This window comes from Ranitomeya imitator, chromosome 2 (genome assembly GCF_032444005.1).
Source record: "Ranitomeya imitator isolate aRanImi1 chromosome 2, aRanImi1.pri, whole genome shotgun sequence".
Taxonomy (NCBI): domain Eukaryota; kingdom Metazoa; phylum Chordata; class Amphibia; order Anura; family Dendrobatidae; genus Ranitomeya; species Ranitomeya imitator.
This window is the reverse complement of record NC_091283.1, coordinates 231,214,653-231,236,189: the sequence shown is the minus strand read 5'-3', so window position 1 is coordinate 231,236,189 and position 21,537 is coordinate 231,214,653. Positions and strand designations below refer to the sequence as shown.

At 50.3% G+C, this 21,537-nt stretch overlaps 1 protein-coding gene across 1 annotated transcript in view; it reads left to right on the top strand.

The window, feature by feature from the left end:
* Window positions 1–21,537, top strand: part of LOC138662777 (cilia- and flagella-associated protein 337-like) — a 191,177-nt gene that overhangs the window by 130,573 nt on the left and 39,067 nt on the right. Inside the window, exons 17-18 of the mRNA XM_069748700.1 lie at window positions 7,831–7,976; window positions 10,832–11,046. Coding sequence (XP_069604801.1) covers window positions 7,831–7,976; window positions 10,832–11,046 — 361 coding nt within the window. The remainder of the gene's footprint in view (window positions 1–7,830; window positions 7,977–10,831; window positions 11,047–21,537) is intronic.

Genomic DNA, 21,537 nt, shown 5'->3' with positions numbered 1-21,537 from the left:
GGTTAGTTCTCCTCCGGGAGGGGATTGAGAAAAGCGCCGGTCCCTTCCTGGAGAGGTTTAAGAACCAGCGGCGGTTCTCCGAAATGAAGGGGTTAAATACCTCAGGAGAGCCGCCAGCCGGCGTCCTAAGCGACGAGGAGGAGGAGGAGGACGACGTGGCTGTGACTGGAGTCCTACAAGCTGGAACCAGCCGGGAGAGTGAGTCGCAGAGCCGACGACAGGGGAGCGGCCTCCCGGCACGGCAGAGGTCTCCGACAGCACAGGCTGGAGTGTCAGCGGAGGAAGAGGAGGAGGGCGGTCTGCTAGAGGAGCAAGAGGAGGAGGGCGGTCTGCTAGAGGAGATCCGACAGCTGGAGTCTCCAGTGAACCTGGACCGCTTTTCCTTTGGTGAGGACGAGCCAGCAGAGGAATCCAAGAAGAGGAAGAAGACAAGGAAGGAGACCGCACGGGAGGTGGTGAGATACAGATATGTACTGATGGATGATGTTACACCTACCACCTCCTGTGTAAACCCCACCAAACCTAAAGGCACGGGCTCTGCAGTGGGTCCGGGGCATAGGCCAGGTGGGGAGAGGAGGAGGACGTCCGGCGGTGCTGCCGTCTGTGCGGGGAACAGTGCAGGGGGCGAGGCTGTGGAGGTACTCACGGCGCCAGACATAGGGGACCCCGAGGAGTTTCCCTCCCTGCCCTCTGCGGCTAAGCCGGTTCTCACCGGGGCTGAGGAGGGTGGGGGGGATGTCCATGCCGTGGCGAAAGGGGGACGGTGTGGGCAGGCTGCATCCCTGCTCACTACGGCTGAGCCGGCCGACGCCGGGGCTGTGGGGGGCAGGTCCGAGAAACATGGTGCGGCGAAAGGGGGGCGCACTGTTGTGACAGGGGCGCAGTGCGCCTCAATAGAGAAGAGGCACGCGGCTGCGACAGGGGAGCAGCGAGTCCAAAATGGGAAAAAAAGCAGGAAAAATCAACTGCAGGGAACACTGGGCGCCCTGCAGTGACAGGAGGACAGAGTGCTCCAGCGCCCAAATGTGACACCAGGACCTCGAAGTCTGTGGGTGCGGGGCAGGGGGCGCCCCCCAACAAGCAGCGGGCCCAGGATAATAAAATACAAACTGCTGCAGTGGGGGGGCAAGGTGCTCCAGAGACACAACACAGCACCAATCAAGGGAAACCGGGTGTGGTGCTGCACCCCTCCCCCGGTCCGGCAGGTGTGAGTGCAGAGAAGCCAGACACAAGTGAGGAAGGAATGGATGTTATTGTGGAAGGTGCAGAGAACACTGGGACAAATGGTGGTGACAATACAATGGTAATAAAGTGACGGGAAGTGGTGGCAATGGTAAGGGGAATGATGGGAGTAGTAGTGGAGGGGAATGATGGGAGTAGTAGTGGAGTGAATTGTGGGAGTAGTGGTGGAGTGAATGGTGGGAGTAGTGGTGGAGTGAATGGTGGGAGTAGTGGTGGAGTGAATGGTGGGAGTAGTGGTGGAGTGAATGGTGGGAGTAGTGGTGGAGTGAATGGTGGAAGTAGTGGTGGAGTGAATGATGGGAGTAGTGATGTTGCAAATGATGGGAGTAGTGGTGGAGTGAATGAGGAGAGCATTACTGCTGTTGGTGGAGGGGAAGCAGGTAGTGGTCCCGCTGCCCCTCCAGCGGGGGCATCAGCCCCAAGCTATTCAGGAGCTGTCACTGCTGGGGGTAGTAGTGCGCCCTTGTCTGGTGACCCTGAGGATGGTGACTTGCAACAGCGCTTCCTGGACGCCCTGAGGAGAGGGGAGAGTTCCATCAATGTAGAGGGGAGGGAGGTTGATCTGTCTTTCTGGATAGAGAGACACGGTCTTTCCGCCTTCCGAGATAGAGGGGCAGAGACTGTCTGGTCTCTGCCGACACCGGGGCAGAGGAGTAACCGTAGGAACGTGGCCCATCTCCAGTGGGTAAGCAAGGATGCCTGTCCTGATCGGTCAAAGGTTGCTGAGCTCCTGCTGGGGATGGGCTTCGCGGCATATGACATCTTTGCCTTGATCCATCCCTATGGGACCTCCTACTTCGATGTCAGCTTCGTGAGACCGGAGGGCCTTGAGCTTTTCTGGTCTCGCCACGAGCTGGCTTGCGGTCGCCCTGAATGGCGGGGTTTCCTCGCTGTAGCAATATCCCGCGACATCGTCGGTATTCCCGAGAAGACCCTCGATGAGCATGGTATCTGGTCAGGAGCCTGGACCTTCATGGTGAAATTGAAGGTTTCAGGAAACACTGTTACCCATATCCCTTCCTCAACATTTTTGGGGAGGGACAGGATCTTGATTTTCTACCGGGGGCAGCCTAAGGGCTGTCACAGGTGTGGTAGCCCCACACTTCAGTGCGCAGTGTACCACCCAGAAATGCGCACTGTGTGGGGACCTCGGCCATCTCGCTGCTACCTGTGACAGGATTAGGTGTAACTTGTGTGGTGACCTCGGTCACCCGTTCAGTCGCTGTCCGCGTTCCTTTGCCAATGTGGTCCTGAAAGCGGCGAGTGCGGGACAGGCGAAAGCCGGGACTAATCTCGCCGGTGGAGGGACCAGCAGAGGCGGAGGAGGCAGGGAACTGGTGAGGAGCAGGCTGCCGCCATCCAATATCAGGCGGCAGGAGCAGCGCTATGGGAACAGGGGGCAGGGAGTAATGACCCTAAACTCTGACCAGGGTGCTTCACTTGCAGCTGAGGATCCTAAAGACAGCGAATTGAGCGAGGAAGTCAAGAGACTTGAAAGGGAGGAGCAATAGGACGCCATGTCTGCCCAGGAACTTTCATCCGGTGACAGTCTGGATGAGGGAGAGGGCGAGTGGTCACAGCAAAAGAAAAAGGGTAACAGGAAAACAACTAAGGATAAGAGGGGGTCCGGGCCTCGAGCCTCCTCCTTGGAGTGCGACCCCTCTGACTCCGTAGCCCTGATCCAGGTGCCATTTGAAGGTCCAGCCGTCCCCCCTCTGGTGGATCTCTCTAACCGGTTCCGGGCCCTCCAGGACTCCCCTCCAGAGGGGGGCGATGGGGACCCGGGGCCGGAGGTTGCGGACAAGGTTGTTGGGCTCAGGAGGTCACTGGGTCTTCTTCTCAGGGGGCAAATACAAAGCCTTCTGGGGGGGACTACCTCAGGACCACCAGACGGAGGCCAGAGTGTATGTAAGGAGAGAATGGATGAGTCTGTTTGTTTTAAGCGCACTAAAAACTCATCATTGTCAGAGGAAGAGGGAGAAACTGTTGGGGGTGGGAAGAAAAAGGCTATCTAATTCAATCAATCATGATGGCGGCACCCACCCCGTTGACGCTGGCAACTATTAATGTTGCCAGCATAAAGTCAGAAGCTGCAAGGTACACGGCCTTTCATTTTCCCGGCCAACTTGATGCCGACACTTTGTTTTTGCAGGTGACCAGGTTGACCGACCTATCAACCATGCATAAGGCAAGGCGGGAGTGGAGGCATGGGCCCTCCTACTGGTCTCTTGCGGCCGAGCCGTATAGCGGGGTGGCGGTCCTTTTTAAGACCACAGCGGTTGAATGCAGACGATTGATCGAGTTAGAAATGGGGAGATGCTTGATCCTAGATGTCTCCATGGGGGGACAGGAGCTTCGGCTCATTAACATCTACGGTCCCCAGTCCAAGTGGGACTGCAAGTGTCTCTTCATGAAGATCAAACCTTTCTTATTTTCGAGTCGGCAGGTGGTCTTTGGAGGGGATTTCAACAACGTCACGAGACCCTGTGATAGAGGAGGTTCCGGAGACCAGCTGGCTTACGATTGCATCGCGCTAAATAGGATAGTAAGTGAGGCGTGCCTGGTGGATGTCCACATCCGGCACAACACAGGCCACGCGGGGTTCACCTTTTTTAGAGGTGGTCAGTGCAGGTCTAGGTTAGACAGGTTTTATTTGAAGGAGGAGGCCGTTTCCTCGCCGTTGTCGGTTGTGGAGGTGGAATTCTCCGATCACTGTTTGATTATGTTTTCTCTGAGCGTTACAGAGACTCCTCGGATGGGAAGAGGTTATTGGAAGCTGAATTCGTCACTCCTTGAGGAAGAAGCTGTAAGACGGTCCTTTGAGGAATTTCTTCAGAGCCAGGTACCGCTGCTGGGCCTAAGTAACACTAAGTCTGAGTGGTGGGAGATGTTCAAACATCGGGTGGCGAGATTCTTCCGGCAACTCTCGAACCTCAGAAGCCTGAACAGGGATCGCCTGTATCAGAGCCTGAGGAGGAAACTCGAGCATCTTGTCTCGACTGGGGGTAGCCGTGAGGCGATCTCCAGTGTGAAATCCTTGCTAAAGAGGTGTCAGTACGATAGGCACGCATCTTTGGTTTTTGAGAGGGACTATGGGAAGTACTACTCGCCCGACCCTTACAGAAGCTGCAAGATGTCAGTGAATAGTAAGATAGTGACGGGGCTGATGGACAGTGCGGGATCCCTGAGAAGGTCCAGATCAGGGATCTTGGAGGTCGTCAGTTCATACTACTCGCACCTCTTGGGAAGGAAGGAACTGGATCGTGACAGGATGTCGGCTTTCCTGGCTGAAGCTGTTCCTGAGTCAGGGGTGACCTCTTGCTGGGCGGTTTGGCAGCAGCGATCAAAGAAGAGGAAGTGAGACTGGCGATCGATGGGCTCCGGCCCAAAAAATCGCCAGGTCCGGATGGCTTAACATCTGAGTTCTTTAGGACCTTTAGGGGCTCCTTGGTCCCCCTCTTGACTCAGGTGTTTAATGATTCTCTCCTCGGGTACTCTGCCGAGATCATTAAGGAGGTCGGCTTTGATCATTTTGTCAAAGGGTAAAGATCCGTCACGTATTGAGAATTGGCGTCCCATAGCACTTCTCAATGTGGACAGGAAGGTTTTGGCTAAGATACTCTTCAACAGGCTGGTGAAGTTTGCACCGCTGCTCCTTTCGGAGGCCCAGTACTGTTGCGTTCCTGGCCGTAGCACTTTCAGTGCTGTTCTGGGTGTCCGAAAGGCCATGGAGCAAGGCAGGGCGGGCCTTTGGAAGGGGTTCTTGCTGACCCTGGATCAGGCAAAAGCCTTTGATCGGGTCGACCACGAGTACCTCTGGTCCACTCTTTTGAGGTATGGTCTGCCTGGAGGGTATATGGACTGGCTTAAGACCTTGTACGCAGGGGCTGAGACTTTCCCTCTGGTAAACGGGTGGATTGGACAACCTTTCGGGGTAGGATCTGGTGTCCACCAGGGCTGCCCTCTTAGCCCTTTGCTTTACTTGTTTGCGATCGATCCCTTCCTCAGAAGGGTAGATTGTGGACCGTTGGCGGGGGTGAGGATGAGCGGGGTGGCGCCAGAGGCTATCCTGAGGGTAGTGGCCTACGCGGACGACGTCACCGTCTTTGTTCGCAAGGGGAGGCGATGGTGGTGATGTCAGAAGTGGAGAGCTACTTGGAGGCATCCGGGTCCAAGGTCAACCAGGACAAGTGTGAGAGTCTCTGGCTGGGAGGTGGGGATCCCATGTTTGATCTTCCAGACACCCTCCCCGAACCCCAAGAACATACCAAAATCCTAGGCATCGAATTTGGCCAGGGTGATTACCCCACAAAAAACTGGGAAGGCAGAAACAAAGGTGTCTCCCAAAGAGTGGACCAATGGAAGGGTTGGTCTTTGACCCTGAGGGAAAGGGTCGACCTGTGCAGAGCTTTCCTGCTCCCCTTGCTAATCTACCTGGGCAGCGTCTGTGTCTTGCCAGAACCTCTCTAGACACGGGTCTACAGTCTGTTCTTCCAGATGTTATGGGGGAATAGACTAAACCTAGTCAAGCGGGAGGTCACTTATCGCACGAGGAGACTATGGGGGTTGAATATGGTGAACACCGTGGTGTTTCTAGTGAACACCTTTTTGAAAGTTAACGTGGCAAACCTCTGGAAAGAGAGTGCTCCTCTGTGGGTATTCTCCTGCAAGGTATGGTCTCAGCCTTTCTTCCAGGAATGGGAGACAGGGAGAAGATTGAAGGTTGTTCGCACACCGCACGGGCATATCCCGGCTTATGTTACCCCGGTTCTGAAAATGATGCGCTGGTGGGGTCCGGGAATGTGGGAAGTGAGGTCCCTCCAGAGGAAACTCCTCAAGATGCGTGTCTTGCTTTCGCATTTTCAGAGACCATTGGTCCTCAAGGACTGCCCAAGTTGGGATCTAGAGGTTGGGTTGAGTTTGTTAAATTCTAGCAGGATCCCCAAGAAGTATTGGGACTTGACTTGGCGCTGCTTCCAAGGTAAGTTGTATGTGAGGGACAATTTGAAGCACAGGAGCTCGGTGGACAGGAATTGTCCCCGTGAGGCTTGCGCTACCATGCTGGAAAGCATGGAGCACTTCCTGCTTCATTGTCCCTTTAATACAGAGGTGTACAACAGGGTGGGCGCTTCCATTGGTTGGCCAGCGGCTGGCCACTCTGTCCTATGCTGAGTGGGCCTATGGAGCGTTCAGAGACCTCGGGAGAAGGGACTGAGCCACTTTATTCTTAGTTAGCGCAGTGGTCAGGTATTTCACGTGGAACGCACGAGTTTTAATTTCGACGCAGAGTAAAATCCTCCATGTAGATGAAGTTTGTAGCAGCATCCTAGGTGCCCTGGTGAAGGTGCGTTCTCTGGAGTGCGAAAGACTGGGTGCCCGGAGGGCGGCCCATCTCTGGAGGGGTTTCTCCTTCGGGGTGCCTTAGTCCATTAGCGCTCCTATATCCTGGTGGTGGGCTGATATCTTTACACCCTAGATTTTTGTTTTATATTTCTGTTCCCTGAATAGAAGGTTTGCAGGCATCGAACTTGAGCCTCGGGTGGTGAGAATGTAGGTTGTGTTCTGTGATGTTGGTTTATGTATATATTGTATATAGTGTATTGTATATAGTGTGTATAATAGATGGTCTTAGTTAGGTTGGGTGGGGGAATTGGGGGGTTCAACGGCGGTGATAAGAGACTGATCTGGCCTGGCCCAGGCCCCGCCTGGGGAAAAACTTTGGGGCCTGATCCTAGCTCGGATAATTCCTGAACTTTGTGGCCAGAGCTGGATCAGGGGTGGCGGGATAGTTAGAGTAGGTGTATATATATATATTTAAAAAAAAATTTTTTTTAAATAAATAAAAAATAAAAAAAACAAATGTTAATTTTGTACACTGTATTGTATTTAGGGTGAATGTGGTGGTGTAAGGGTGGGCTGTAAGGTAAGGCAGTGGGACCAGTGGGGTTTTGTTGTGTTTGTGGTGTTGTATAGTGTTTGGTTTAGTATAATGTATTTATAGTGTATACCGTATATTGTATATAGGACAGTGTGAATGTAGTTGGGGTTGTATATAGTATTGTATATAGTAGTATGAATGAAGCTGGGCCGGGGGTCTTACATGATTTTATACTATTTATTAGTTATAATTTTTTACAGGTATTCACGTAAGTTATGAGTATTTTGTTTGTTGATTTTGTTTGTCTTTTAGTTTTACTTTTTTTTTTTTTACGTTAGTGGAATTTTTCTTTCTCGTCCCTGATTTGTAGGTCATGAACTTTCTCCATTTTTGTTCCATTTCCGGTTTATTACTTTGTGGCTTTTGTCGTTTGTTGTCGTCTGATTGGAGCTTTGTTCTTATGTTCTGTTCTGTTGTGTTTTATTTGTAATGTATCACAGTTAGTGTCATGTAAAGTATTTTTATTTTATTTAATAAAAGACCTGGAGGATAAGACACAATGTAACAGCAAAATAGTAACCACATCTCTGGAGTTGGCTAGTCTTGAACTCGGGTGTACTATATTTTGTGGACCCCCATGTGAGGGGCCAGGGACATTGTGTTTGCAGGCATCACTACACCAAGGTCCCACGTGTTTCTTCGTCCTGCAGGCTCCTTCTATGCCCCCCGCAGTGAGGAGCAGTCGGTCCTGGGCCTGACCAGCGATGAGATGAACCAGGTCCTGGTGACGGGTGACACAGCGGGCCTCCTCCAGGTCTGGGACATCTCACAGTTCGGCCTCCAGGCTGCACCGCAGGTAAATCCCACAAAATCCACTGCTCTCCCCCGACCAGCAGAATTGCAGAGCAGACGCCATGAGACTGTGGTCCCAGCAGAGTAGACGCCATGAGACTGTGGTCCCAGCAGAGAAAACACCATGAGACTGTGGACCCAGCAGAGTAGACGCCATGAGACTGTGGACCCAGCAGAGTAGACGCCATGAGACTGTGGTCCCAGCAGAGAAAACTCCATGAGACTGTGATCCCAGCAGAGTAGACGCCATGAGACTGTGGTCCCAGCAGAGAAAACACCATGAGACTGTGGACCCAGCAGAGTAGACGCCATGAGACTGTGGTCCCAGCAGAGAAAACTCCTTGAGACTGTGGTCCCAGCAGAGTAGACGCCATGAGACTGTGGTCCCAGCAGAGTAGACACCATGAGACTGTGGTCCCAGCAGAGTAGACGCCATGAGACTGTGGTCCCAGCAGAGTAGACGCCATGAGACTGTGGTCCCAGCAGAGTAGACGCCATGAGACTGTGGTCCCAGCAGAGTAGACGCCATGAGACTGTGGTCCCAGCAGTGTAGACGCCATGAGACTGTGGTCCCAGCAGAGTAGACGCCATGAGACTGTGGTCCCAGCAGAGTAGACGCCATGAGACTGTGGTCCCAGCAGAGTAGACGCCATGAGACTGTGGTCCCAGCAGAGTAGACGCCATGAGACTGTGGTCCCAGCAGAGTAGACGCCATGAGACTGTGGTCCCAGCAGAGTAGACGCCATGAGACTGTGGTCCCAGCAGAGTAGACGCCATGAGACTGTGGTCCCAGCAGAGTAGACGCCATGAGACTGTGGTCCCAGCAGAGTAGACGCCATGAGACTGTGGTCCCAGCAGAGTAGACGCCATGAGACTGTGGTCCCAGCAGAGTAGACGCCATGAGACTGTGGTCCCAGCAGAGTAGACGCCATGAGACTGTGGTCCCAGCAGAGTAGACGCCATGAGACTGTGGTCCCAGCAGAGTAGACGCCATGAGACTGTGGTCCCAGCAGAGTAGACGCCATGAGACTGTGGTCCCAGCAGAGTAGACGCCATGAGACTGTGGTCCCAGCAGTTTCTGCTGGGGCCACATCATCATGACGTCTTCTCTGCTGAGACCACAGCATTATAGCGTCTTTTCTGCTCTGGCCACAGCCTCATGGCTTCTTCTGCTGGGGCCACATCATCATGACATCTTCTCTGCTGAGGCCACAGCTTCATGGTGATTTACCTGCTGGGGCCACAGCATCTGTGGTGTTTTCTCTGCTGGTCCTACAGCATCATGGCGTATTCTATGCTGGGGCCTCAACATCATGGTGTCTTCTCTGCTAGGGCCACAGGGTCATGGTGTTTTCATTGCTGGTCCTACAGCATCATGGCGTCTTCTTTGCTGAGGCCACAGTATCATGGCATCTTCTCAGCTGGGGCCACAGTGTCATGGTGTCTCCTCTGCTGGGCCACAGCTTGATGGCGTTTTCTCTGCTGGTGCCACAGCATCATTGCGTCTTCTCTGCTGGGGCCACAGATTCATGGTGATTTACCTGCTGGGGCCACAGTATCTGTAGTGTTTTCTCTGCTGGTCCTACAGCATCATGGCATATTCTCTGCTGGGGCCTCAGCGTTATGGTGTCTTCTCTGCTGGGGCCGCAGGGTCATGGTGTTTTCATTGCTGGTTCTACAGCATCATGGTGTCTTCTTTGCTGAGAGCACAGTATCATGGCGTCTTCTCAGCTGGGGCCACAGAGTCATGGTGTCTCCTCTGCTGGGCCACAGCATGATGGTGTTTTCTCTGCTGGTGCCACAGCATCATGGCATTTTCTCTGCTGGTCCTACAGCATTATGGATGCTTCCCTGCTGGGGCTACAGCATCATGACATCTCTGCTGGGGCCACAACATCGTGGTGTCCTCTCTGCTGGGGCCACAGTGTCATGGCGTCTTCCCTGCTGGGGCTACTATGTCATGTCGTGCTCTCTGCTGGGGCTATAAGGTCATGGAGTCTTTTTTGCTGGTCCTACAACATCATGGCATCTTCTCTACTGGGACCACAGCGTCATGGTGTCTTCTCTGCTGAGACCACAGCTTCATGACATATTCTCTTCTTCTGTGCCATATACACACCAACTATTGTTTGGTGAATAGTCCTATTGGAAAAAGGAAGGTGCTGCTGGGAGACATCGGGACTCAGTGGCCACCATTGTAACTCGAGATAAGAGCAATGTGCAGCTGAGCCTATTTGGCGCCTCTGCTCCATACACATCACGCCCTCTTTCACCTATTTTTTATTTCATATGGTTCTTTAGGAACTTCAATGGGTGTGGTCTCAAGCTCATTTAGTACAGCACTCATCATGCATCTGGTAGCGAGCAGATGATGGCCCTACTCTTGAGCTGTCTTCCGTCCCTGAAGGTACCCTTGTATTCTGGGGCCGTCCTCAGGCTCCTGGCCATCCCCTCGCCCTGGGTAATTCGTCCTTACAGTCTGGTGCTGATGTCTTTGTGATCTGGCATAGTATTCTTTTGCCCTCTGGAGCCCTCAAAGAAATCTTCTGTGGCCGTGGTCCTCCCTCTCTGGGGCTGTCATCTATCTCCTTTGGGACCATTGTCTTTGCCCATTAGGACCGTGGCCCTTGCTCTCTGGGGCGATCGTCCTTTCCCTATGGGGCCATTGTCTTTGTCCTTTAGAGCCATCATCTTCACCCTCTGGTTCCATGTTCCTCGCACTCCGGGGCTTTCATCCTTGCAATAGGGTCATGGTCCTCGCCATCTGGGCCGTCATCTTTCAGCTTATAGACATTGGGTGAGATTTGAGGGCTGCTAGATTTCACATTAAGGGATTATATTAATCTGCTCTTGTTACAGGGTGAGATGGTGACAGCACCATTGCTCTTCTTCTGGGCCGCTCATGGCGCTGCAGTGGTCGGAGTCCAGCACTTCTTCTATGGCTCGGATCCTTATATAATCAGTGGTTCCTCAGACTGCATCGCCAAACTGTGGACCCGTGACGGGCGGCTTATAGGCATCTTTGGCCAATCCAAACCCTGGAACCTGAGGAACATGTCTGCAAGTGCCCAAAGGTAAGACTGGTGAGATTAACTCACATTATTTGATTATTTAATCAATCTACCTAGTTTGTCCTCCTCTGATTTGGAAGTCAACAAACTAGCTGTCCTGGTACAATGTGTACATATATTATTACATATACAGTACAGACCAAAAGTTTGGACACACCTCATTTAAAGATTTTTCTGTATTTTCATGACTATGAAAATTGTAAATTCACACTGAAGGCATCAAAACTATGAATTAACACATGTTGAATTATATACTTAACAAAAAAGTGTGAAACAACTGAAATTATGTCTTATTGTCTAGGTTCTTCAAAGTACCCACCTTTTGCTTTGATGACTGCTTTGCATACTCTTGGCATTCCGTGGTATTTCCGTGACAGCCCTCATATATCTGCGTGCTCCAAGTTTGGTCATTGTAGGCCGGTGTACCATTTTTTTTGCTGTCTGTTACTCTAATTATATACAGCACTATTTAGCATAAAAAATATAAAAAGGCCACATATTTGCCAATGTGGTATTTCCGTGACAGCCCTCATATATCTGCATGCTCCAAGTTTGGGCATTGTTGGCGGGGCAAGGGATGGGGAAGTGGACGTGATGCTAATGGTGCATGCAGAGGATGAGGCCGTGGCCAAGATGAAAGTGGGCAACAACAAAGACCCATATCTTCTCGCTCGACCTTCCTGTCCCAGTTTCTAGGGGACCACAGCACACCACTATTGAAGCCAGAGCAGTGTGAAACTGTTGTTGGTTGGATAGCGGATAGTGCTTCCAGTCACTTAGCCACCACCACCACCACCATGTCTTCCACACGGTCAAGTCTGAGTAGCCGTGAGTGTGGTCCGGATATTCCTCACCCTGATCCTCATTCTTCCCACCATGCCGAGTGCCCTGAGACAACTGAACCCACACTTGGACACTCTGAAGAGCTGTTCAGTTTTCCATTTCAAGATTCCAAACTCTCGACAGGTCATCTTGAAGTGGGGACAGATGAGATCACATATAGAAATGCCCAAAGCTTTGACCAGCCCCGGTCACACAAAGGCGATGGTGGGAAAGTGTCAGAAGAGGTGGACGATGATGAGACACAATTGCCAGAAAGTCAGGAGGAGGAGCAGGGTGCGGATGTGGAAGATGAGGTGGTGGATGACTATGTGACTGACCCAACCTGGCAGGAGGACATGCAGAGCGAGGGCAGCAGCACACATGGGGAAGGAGACATATCACCCCAACAGACAGGAAGAAGCAGTGTGGTAGCCACAGACAGAAGGCGTTCATCCATTCCCCGTAACATCAACAAGAGTGAAGTTGCCATTCCAACAGTTAGATCTTCCCAAGTCTGGTTATTTTTTAAAGACTCTGCCGATATCCCCAAACAGGCCATTTGTAGCACCTGCCATGCCCGCATCAGCAGGGGTAGCAAAACAACCAGCCTGACCACCACCAGCATGATCAGGAACATGGCAGCAAAGCACCCAACCTTGTGGGCCGAACCCCAGGCTCCAGGACCAATGTCTGCAGGTGACAACACTGCTTCTTCCACTGTTTTGCGTAGAAGCCAATCCCCAGTACACTGTGCATGTGAAGATGTCTTTAGCCCTGCACCTGTTGTGGCCCACCCCACAGTCAAGCAGCACCATCATCAAGCCCATCCACGTCCTTGTCCCAACACAGCCTTCAGTTGTGTATAACTCAATCTTTGGAACGCAAGCGGAAATACCCAGCCAACACCCCACAGGCCACCGTCTTAAATTGTAATATTTCTCTTCTGCTTGCGCTAGAAATGCTGCCTTTTAGGCTCATTGAGACGGAAGCTTTCTGCAACCTGATGGCAGTGGCCGTCCCAAGGTACTCGGTCCCCAGTCACCACTATTTCTCCCGGTGTGCCGTATCGGCATTACACCAGCTAGTGTTCCACAACATTACCTGTGCTCTCAACAATGCTGTTACAGGAAAAGTCCACCTAACCACGGACACATGGACAAGTGCTTGTGGGCAGGGAAGGTACATCTCACTGACGGCACACTGGGTTAACATAGTGTATGCCGGGACCCAGTCAGACCTTAGGATGGAACACATCCTCCCCATGCCAAGGATTGCTGGCCCTACGTCAATCAGGGTTGCCCCCACAGTCTACAGCTCCTGCACCTCCTTCTCCTCTTCATCCTCCATCTCTGAAATCAACACATCAGTCAGAAGCTGGAAGCACTGCAGCACTGCCTTAGACAAGTGGCAACAGGCTGTGTTGAAGCTAATCTGCATAGGTGACAAACCACACAATGCTGAAGAGTTGTGGACAGCACTGAAAGAGCAGTCAGATGTTTCAATGACACCGCTGAACGTACAGCCAGGCATTGTCGTGTGTGACAATGACCGTAACCTGGTAGCTCACACACGTACCTTGCTTGGCCCATGTGCTTAACCTCATGGTTCAACATTTTCTGAAAACTGAGCTGCCGGATCTGCTAGTGAAGGTACGCCATCTGTCTGCCCATTTTAGAAAGTCAGCTACAGCTTCAGCCGCCCTTGCCGTGCTTCAGCAGCATTTGCAGCTTCCAGATCACCGGCTGGTGTGTGATGTCTCCACGCGCTGGAACTCTATGCTGCATATGTTGGAAAGGATTTGTGAGCAGAAGAGGGCAGTTATTGACTACCAACATCAATAAGGCCGTCGATATTCAGTTCAGACTCCACACATAAGACCTCAGGAGTGGACATGGATGTCCGACATATGTACCATCCTCCAAAACTTTGGGGACTGCACCAAGATGGCCATAATTAGCATCACCATCCCGCTTCTCAGCATTCTGAAAACCTCTCTGCTCATAATTAAAGAGGATGCTTTGCGGGCAGAGCATGAGGACATGGAGCAAGGAACCATACAGGGGGATTACACTCAGCCCAGCCTCATGTCTTCTCAACGTGGATTGGTAGTCAATGAGGAGGAGGAGGAAGAACAGGAGCAACTTTCATGTGCTATAGATGGTACTACAAACACAGCTGTCATACAGTCTGTTCAGCAGGGATGGCCTGAGGACAGGGAGGAGGAGGATGAGGATGAGGACAGCATGGTCAGTCGTCCTGTTGGTGAGGACACGGAAGTCTTGCCTGTTAGCAGCTAGCAGTCTGACACGCATGGCTGACTTTATGTTAAGCTGCATTTCACGTGACCCTCGCATTATAAAAATTTTGGGTGACACTCATTACTGGTTTGTGACACTTCTAGACCCACGCTACAATGAGAACTTTCAATCTCTTCTACCAGAGGCAGAGAGGCGTACTAAAAAGTTGCAGTACCAGAGGGCCCTTGTAGCGGAATTACGTAGAAAATTCCCCTGTGAGAACGCTGGCAGCAATGTTAGAGTTTGTTTTACAACCAATGAGTCCAAGCGAGAGAGACAGAAGTACAATCCAGCTCAGGCAGGGCAACAATGGCAAAGTTCTGGGACAGTTTTCTCAGACCCTCCCATCGTCCTTGGACAGAGGCAAGGGTGTTGTGAATTCCGCTCTTGGGCTCCCTCCGGTGGTTGTAAGTAGCATTTTTGTGAGTTCTGCTCTTGGGCTCCCTTCTGTGGCTTTGAGTGGTATGGCTGCTTCTTGGATTTAGCTTCTGCAGCTGTTTTCACTGATCGTCTTCTTGGCTCGGCTATATTAGTCTGGCCTTATCTCTCATTCAATGCCAGTTGTCTATTGTTCCTGCCTGTAGTCATTGCTCTTAGGATTTTCTGACACTCTGACCAGCTCAGCAAAGCTAAGCCCTTGCTTGTCTTTTTGTAGTTCACTTGTTGTGGACTTTGTTGATCAGCATTTTGTTGTTTTTGCTCTTTTGTCCAGCTTATCAATATGGATCTATCCAGCTAAGCTGGAAGCTCTGGGCAGCAGAGTTTGCCCTCCACACCTTTAGTCAGGTGTGGAGATTTTTGTATTTCTCTGTGGTGGACTTTTTCTAGTTTTTTTTTCTACTGACCGCACAGTGCTCTGTTCTGTACTTTTTCTATTTAGCTAGAAGTGGCCTCCTGTGCTAAATCTTGTTTCATACTACGTATGTCATTTCCTTCTCCTCTCACAGTCATTACATGTGGGGGGGCTAATCTATCCTTTGGGGATTTTCTCTGAGGCAAGATAGCTTTCCTGCTTCTGTCTCTAGGGGTAGTTAGCTCTTAAGCTGTGACGAGATGCCTAGGCAGAGTTAGGAGTATTCCACGGCTATTTCTAGTGTTGTGTTGAGCTTCGGGACTGCGGTCAGTATAGCTACCACCTGCTCAGAGCTAGTCACATGTCGCTTTTTAATCACCAGATCATAACAGTACAACTGGCCAAAAATGAGCTGAATGCATCTCAAAAGAAGGAAAAGAAAAGGAGTTCTGAGCCATTTTTTTTTCTTTGGTTTGTTTTGTCTTTTTTCTTCCTCTTAAATTCTGGGTGATTCAGGATTTGGATGCAGGCATGGATGTGCAGGGGTTATTTTCTCGTGTGGATCAGCTTGCTGCAAGAGTACAGAGTATTCAAGATTATGTTGTTCAGATTCCGGCCTTAGAGCCTAGAATTCCTACTCCGGATTTGTTTTACGGGGATAGATCTAAGTTTTTGAACTTTAAAAATAACTGCAAATTGTTTTTTGCTCTGAAACCCCGTTCCTCTGGTGATCCTATTCAGCAAGTAAAGATAGTTATTTCTCTGCTGCGTGGTGACCCTCAGCACTGGGCATTCTCTCTTGAGTCAGGGAATCCGGCATTGCTTAATGTAGATGCATTTTTTCAATCGCTCGGATTATTGTATGATGAACCTAACTCTGTAGAGCATGCTGAGAAAACACTGTTGGCCCTGTGTCAGGGTCAGGAAGCGGCAGAATTATACTGCCAGAAATTTAGAAAATGGTCTGTGCTCATTAAATGGAATGAGGATGCTCTGGCAGCAATTTTCAGAAAGGGTCTTTCTGAAGCCCTTAAAGATGTGATGGTGGGGTTTCCCACGCCTGTTGGTTTGAGCGATTCTATGTCTCTGGCCATTCAGATTGATCGGCGCCTGCGCGAACGCAAAGTGGTACACCATATGGCAGTTTCCTCTGAGCAGAGCCCTGAGCACTTGCAATGTGATAGGATTTTGACTAGAGCGGAACAGAGGGGATACAGACGTCAGAATGGGCTGTGTTTTTACTGTGGTGATTCTGCTCATGCTATTTCTGATTGCCCTAAGCGTATTAAGAGGGTCGCTAGATCTGTTACCATTAGTACTGTGCAGCCTAAGTTTCTTCTGTCTGTGACCCTGATTTGCTCATTGTCATCTTTTTCTGTCATGGTATTTGTGGATTCAGGCGCTGCTCTGAACTTAATGGACTTAGAATTCGCTAGGCGCTGTGGTTTTTCTTTGCAGCCTTTGCAAAGTCCCATACCCTGGAGGGGTATTGATGCTACACCATTGGCCAAGAATAAACCTCAGTATTGGACTCAGCTGACTATGTGCATGGCTCCTGCACATCAGGAAGATTGCCGTTTTCTGGTGTTGCATAATTTGCATGATGTTGTTGTACTGGGTTTTCCATGGTTACAAGTACACAATCCAGTGCTGGATTGGAAATCAATGTCTGTGACTTGTTGGGGTTGTCAAGGGGTACATAGTGATGTTCCTTTAATGTCAATTTCCTCTTCCCCCTCTTCTGATGTTCCTGAATTTTTGTCAGATTTCCAGGATGTATTCGATGAGCCCAAGTCCAGTTCCCTTCCTCCACATAGGGACTGTGATTGTGCTATTGACTTGATTCCTGGCTGTAAGTTCCCTTAGGGCCGACTCTTCAATCTGTCTGTGCCAGAGCATGCCGCCATGCGGAGCTATGTTAAGGTGTGTTTGGAGAAGGGGCATATTCGGCCGTCTTCGTCACCATTGGGAGCGGGATTCTTCTTTGTTGCCAAGAAGGATGGTTCCTTAAGACCCTGTATTGATTATCGCCTTCTTAATAAGATCACGGTCAAATTCCAATACCCTTTCCCTTTGCGCTCTGATCTGTTTGCTAGGATTAAGGGGCTAGTTGGTTTACCAAGATTGACCTTCGAGGGGCATATAATCTTGTTCGTATTAAACAGGGTGACGAATGGAAAACTGCATTTAATACGCCCGAAGGTCATTTTGAATACCTAGTGATGCCTTTCGGGCTTTCTAATGCCCCTTCTGTATTTCAGTCCTTTATGCATGATATTTTCTGCAATTATCTTGACAAATTCTTGATTGTGTATTTGGATGATATTTTAATTTTTTCCGATGATTGGGAGTCTCATGTGAAGCAGGTCAGGATGGTATTCCAGATCCTTCGTGATAATGCTCTATTTGTGAAGGGGTCTAAGTGCCTATTTGGAGTTCAGAAGGTCTCTTTTTTGGGGTTTATTTTTTCCCCTTCGTCTATAGAAATGGATACTGTTAAGGTCCAAGCCATTCATGACTGGATTCAACCCACATCTGTGAAGAGCCTTCAGAAATTTTTGGGCTTTGCTAATTTTTATCGCCGTTTCATTGCCAACTTCTCTAGTCTGGTTAAACCCCTGACCGATTTGACGAAGAAAGGCGCTGATTTGACTAATTGGTCCTCTGAGGCTGTTGAGGCCTTTCACGAGCTTAAACGCCGATTTACTTCTGCCCCGGTCTTGCGTCAGCCAGATGTTTCTCTTCCTTTTCAGGTTGAGGTTGACGCTTCTGAGATTGGGGCAGGGGCCGTTTTGTCTCAGAGGAATTCTGATGGTTCCTTGATGAAGCCATGTGCCTTCTTTTCTCGGAAGTTTTCGCCTGCGGAACGCAATTATGATGTCGGCAACCGGGAGTTGTTGGCTATGAAGTGGGCATTTGAGGAGTGGCGACATTGGCTTGAGGGAGCCAAGCACCGCATTGTGGTCTTGACCGATCATAAGAATCTGATTTACCTTGAGTCGGCCAAGCGGCTGAACCCTAGACAGGCTCGGTGGTCCCTGTTTTTCTCCCGTTTTGATTTTGTGGTCCCATATCTTCCAGGATCTAAGAATGTTAAGGCGGATGCCCTCTCTGGTAGTTTTTTGCCTGATTCCCCTGGAGTCCTTGAGCCGGTTGGTATTCTTAAGGAAGGGGTGATTCTGTCTGCCATCTCCCCTGATTTGCGGCGGGTGCTTCAGGAATTTCAAGCTGATAAGCCTGACCGCTGTCCTGTAGGGAAGCTGTTTGTTCCTGATAGATGGACAAGTAAGGTAATTTCTGAGTTCCATTGTTCTGTGTTGGCCGGTCATCCTGGGATTTTTGGTACCAGAGATTTGGTTGCTAGGTCCTTTTGGTGGCCTTCCTTGTCGCGGGATGTGCATTCTTTTGTGCAGTCCTGTGGGACTTGTGCCCGGGCTAAGCCTTGCTGTTCCCGCGCTAGTGGGTTGCTTTTGCCTTTGCCCATTCCGGAGAGGCCTTGGACGCATATTTCCATGGATTTTATTTCGGATCTTCCTGTGTCCCAGAGGATGTCTATCTGGGTGGTTTGTGACCGGTTCTCTAAAATGGTCCATTTGGTACCTTTGCCTAAATTGCCTTCCTCCTCTGATTTGGTTCCATTGTTTTTTCAACATGTGGTTCATTTGCATGGCATTCCGGAGAATATTTTGTCTGACAGAGGTTCCCAGTTTGTTTCCAGGTTTTGGCGGGCCTTTTGTGCTAGGATGGGTATTGATTTGTCTTTTTCTTCGGCGTTCCATCCTCATACAAATGGCCAAACTGAGCGAACTAATCAGACTTTGGAGACCTATTTGAGATGCTTTGTGTCTGCTGATCAGGATGATTGGGTGACCTTTTTGCTGTTGGCCGAGTTTGCCCTTAATAATCGGGCCAGTTCGGCTACTTTGGTTTCGCCTTTCTTTTGTAATTTTGGTTTCCATCCTCGTTTTTCTTCAGGGCAGGTTGAGCCTTCTGATTGTCCTGGTGTGTATTCTGTGATGGACAGGTTACAGCAGATTTGGACTCATGTGGTGGACAATTTGACGTTGTCCCAGGAAAAGGCTCAGCGTTTTGCTAACCGCCGTCGGTGTGTTGGTCCTCAGCTTCGTGTAGGGGATTTGGTCTGGTTGTCCTCTCGTCATGTCCCTATGAAGGTTTCTTCCCCTAAGTTCAAGCCTCGGTTTATTGGTCCTTATAAGATTTCGGAGATTATCAATCCTGTGTCTTTTCGTTTGGCCCTTCCAGCCTCTTTTGCCATCCACAATGTTTTCCATAGGTCTTTGTTGCGGAGATATGTGGTGCCCATTGTTCCATCTGTTGATTCTCCTGCCCCGGTGTTGGTTGAGGGGGAGTTGGAATATGTGGTTGAGAAAATTTTGGATTCTCGTTTTTCGAGGCGGAAGCTTCAGTATCTTGTCAAGTGGAAGGGTTATGGCCAGGAGAATAATTCTTGGGTTGTTGCCTCCGATGTTCATGCCGCCGATTTTGGTTCATGCTTTTCATTTGGCTCGTCCTGATCGGCCTGGGGGCTCTGGTGAGGGTTCGGTGACCCCTCCTCAAGGGGGGGTACTGTTGTGAGTTCTGCTCTTGGGCTCCCTTCTGTGGTTTTGAGTGGTATGGCTGCTTCTTGGATTTAGCTTCTGCAGCTGTTTTCACTGATCGTCTTCTTGGCTCGGCTATATTAGTCTGGCCTTATCTCTCATTCAATGCCAGTTGTCTATTGTTCCTGCCTGGAGTCATTGCTCTTAGGATTTCCTGACACTCTGACCAGCTCAGCAAAGCTAAAGGTACCTTCACACTAAACGATATCGCTAGCGATCCGTGACGTTGCAGCGTCCTCGCTAGCGATATCGTTTAGTTTGACACGCAGCAGCGATCAGAATCCTGCTGTGATGTCGCTGGTCGGGGCTAGAGGGCCAGACCTTTCTTTGGTCGCTGGCTCTCCCGCTGACATCGCTGAATCGGCGTGTGTGACACCGATTCAGCGATGTCTTCGCTGGTAACCAGGGTAAACATCGGGTTACTAAGCGCAGGGCCGCGCTTAGTAACCCGATGTTTACCCTGGATACCGTCCTAAAAGTTAAAAAAACAACCACTACATACTTACCTACCGCTGTCTGTCCTCGGCGCTGTGCTTTCCTGCACTCACTGTGAGCACAGCGGCCGGAAAGCAGAGCGGTGACGTCACCGCTCTGCTTTCCGGCCGCTGTGCTCACAGCCAGAGCAGAGAAGCAGAGCGCCGAGGACAGACAGCAGAAGGTAAGTATGAAGCGTTTGTTTTTTTTACTTTTAGGATGGTATCCAGGGTAAACATCGGGTTACTAAGCGCGGCCCTGCGCTTAGTAACCCGATGTTTACCCTGGTTACCGGCATCGTTGGTCGCTGGAGAGCTGTCTGTGTGACAGCTCTCCAGCGACCAAACAGCGACGCTGCAGCGTTCCGGATCGTTGTCTGGATCGCTGCAGCGTCGTTTAGTGTGAAGGTACCTTTAGTCCTTGCTTGTCTTTTTGTAGTTCACTTGTTGTGGACTTTGTTGATCAGCATTTTGTTGTTTTTGCTCTTTTGTCCAGCTTATCAATATGGATCTATTCAGCTAAGCTGGAAGCTCTGGGCAGCAGAGTTTGCCCTCCACACCTTTAGTCAGGTGTGGAGATTTTTGTATTTCTCTGCGGTGGACTTTTTCTAGTTTTTTTCTACTGACCGCACAGTGCTCTGTTCTGTACTTTTTCTATCTAGCTAGAAGTGGCCTCCTGTGCTAAATCTTGTTTCATACTACGTATGTCATTTCCTTCTCCTCTCAGTCATTACATTTGGGGGGCTAATCTATCCTTTGGGGATTTTCTCTGAGGCAAGATAGTTTTCCTGCTTCTGTCTTTAGGGGTAGTTAGCTCTTAGGCTGTGACGAGATGCCTAGGCAGAGTTAGGAGCATTCCACGGCTATTTCTAGTGTTGTGTTGAGCTTAGGGACTGCGGTCAGTATAGCTACCACCTGCTCAGAGCTAGTCACATGTCGCTCCTTAATCACCAGATCATAACACAAGGGGTGCTGTCACAAGTAGTGCAATGTTTGGGAAGATGGTGAGGGAGTACCTTGCAGATTGTACAAATGTCCTCCGGGATTCCTCTGTGTCTTTTAATTATTGGGTATCCAAGCTGGACACGTGCAATGAACTGGATCTCTACGCCTTGGAGGTCCTGGCCTGCCCTGCTGCTAGCGTTCTGTCAGAGAGAGTTTTTAGTGCCGCTGGTGGAATTATAACAGATAAGCACATCCGCCTATCAACTGAAAATGCTGACACTATGATTCCATAAAGCAACAGTCTACCAGGACAACATGGCTCCATCAAGGGGGACACAGGTTTGGACTTTACAGGATGTCTGTTTAGGGGACCATGGCCTCAGCTGGAAGAATCCAGATCTGCTCCATTGACCATCACTGATCCCATGGATATATTTGGAGAAGTCAGGTTGGGACCATCCAGTCACCTGGCTCCATGGAGACATTTGGAGAATCCAGGTTGTGACCCTCCAGTCACCTGGAACCTATGGATACATTTGGGGAAG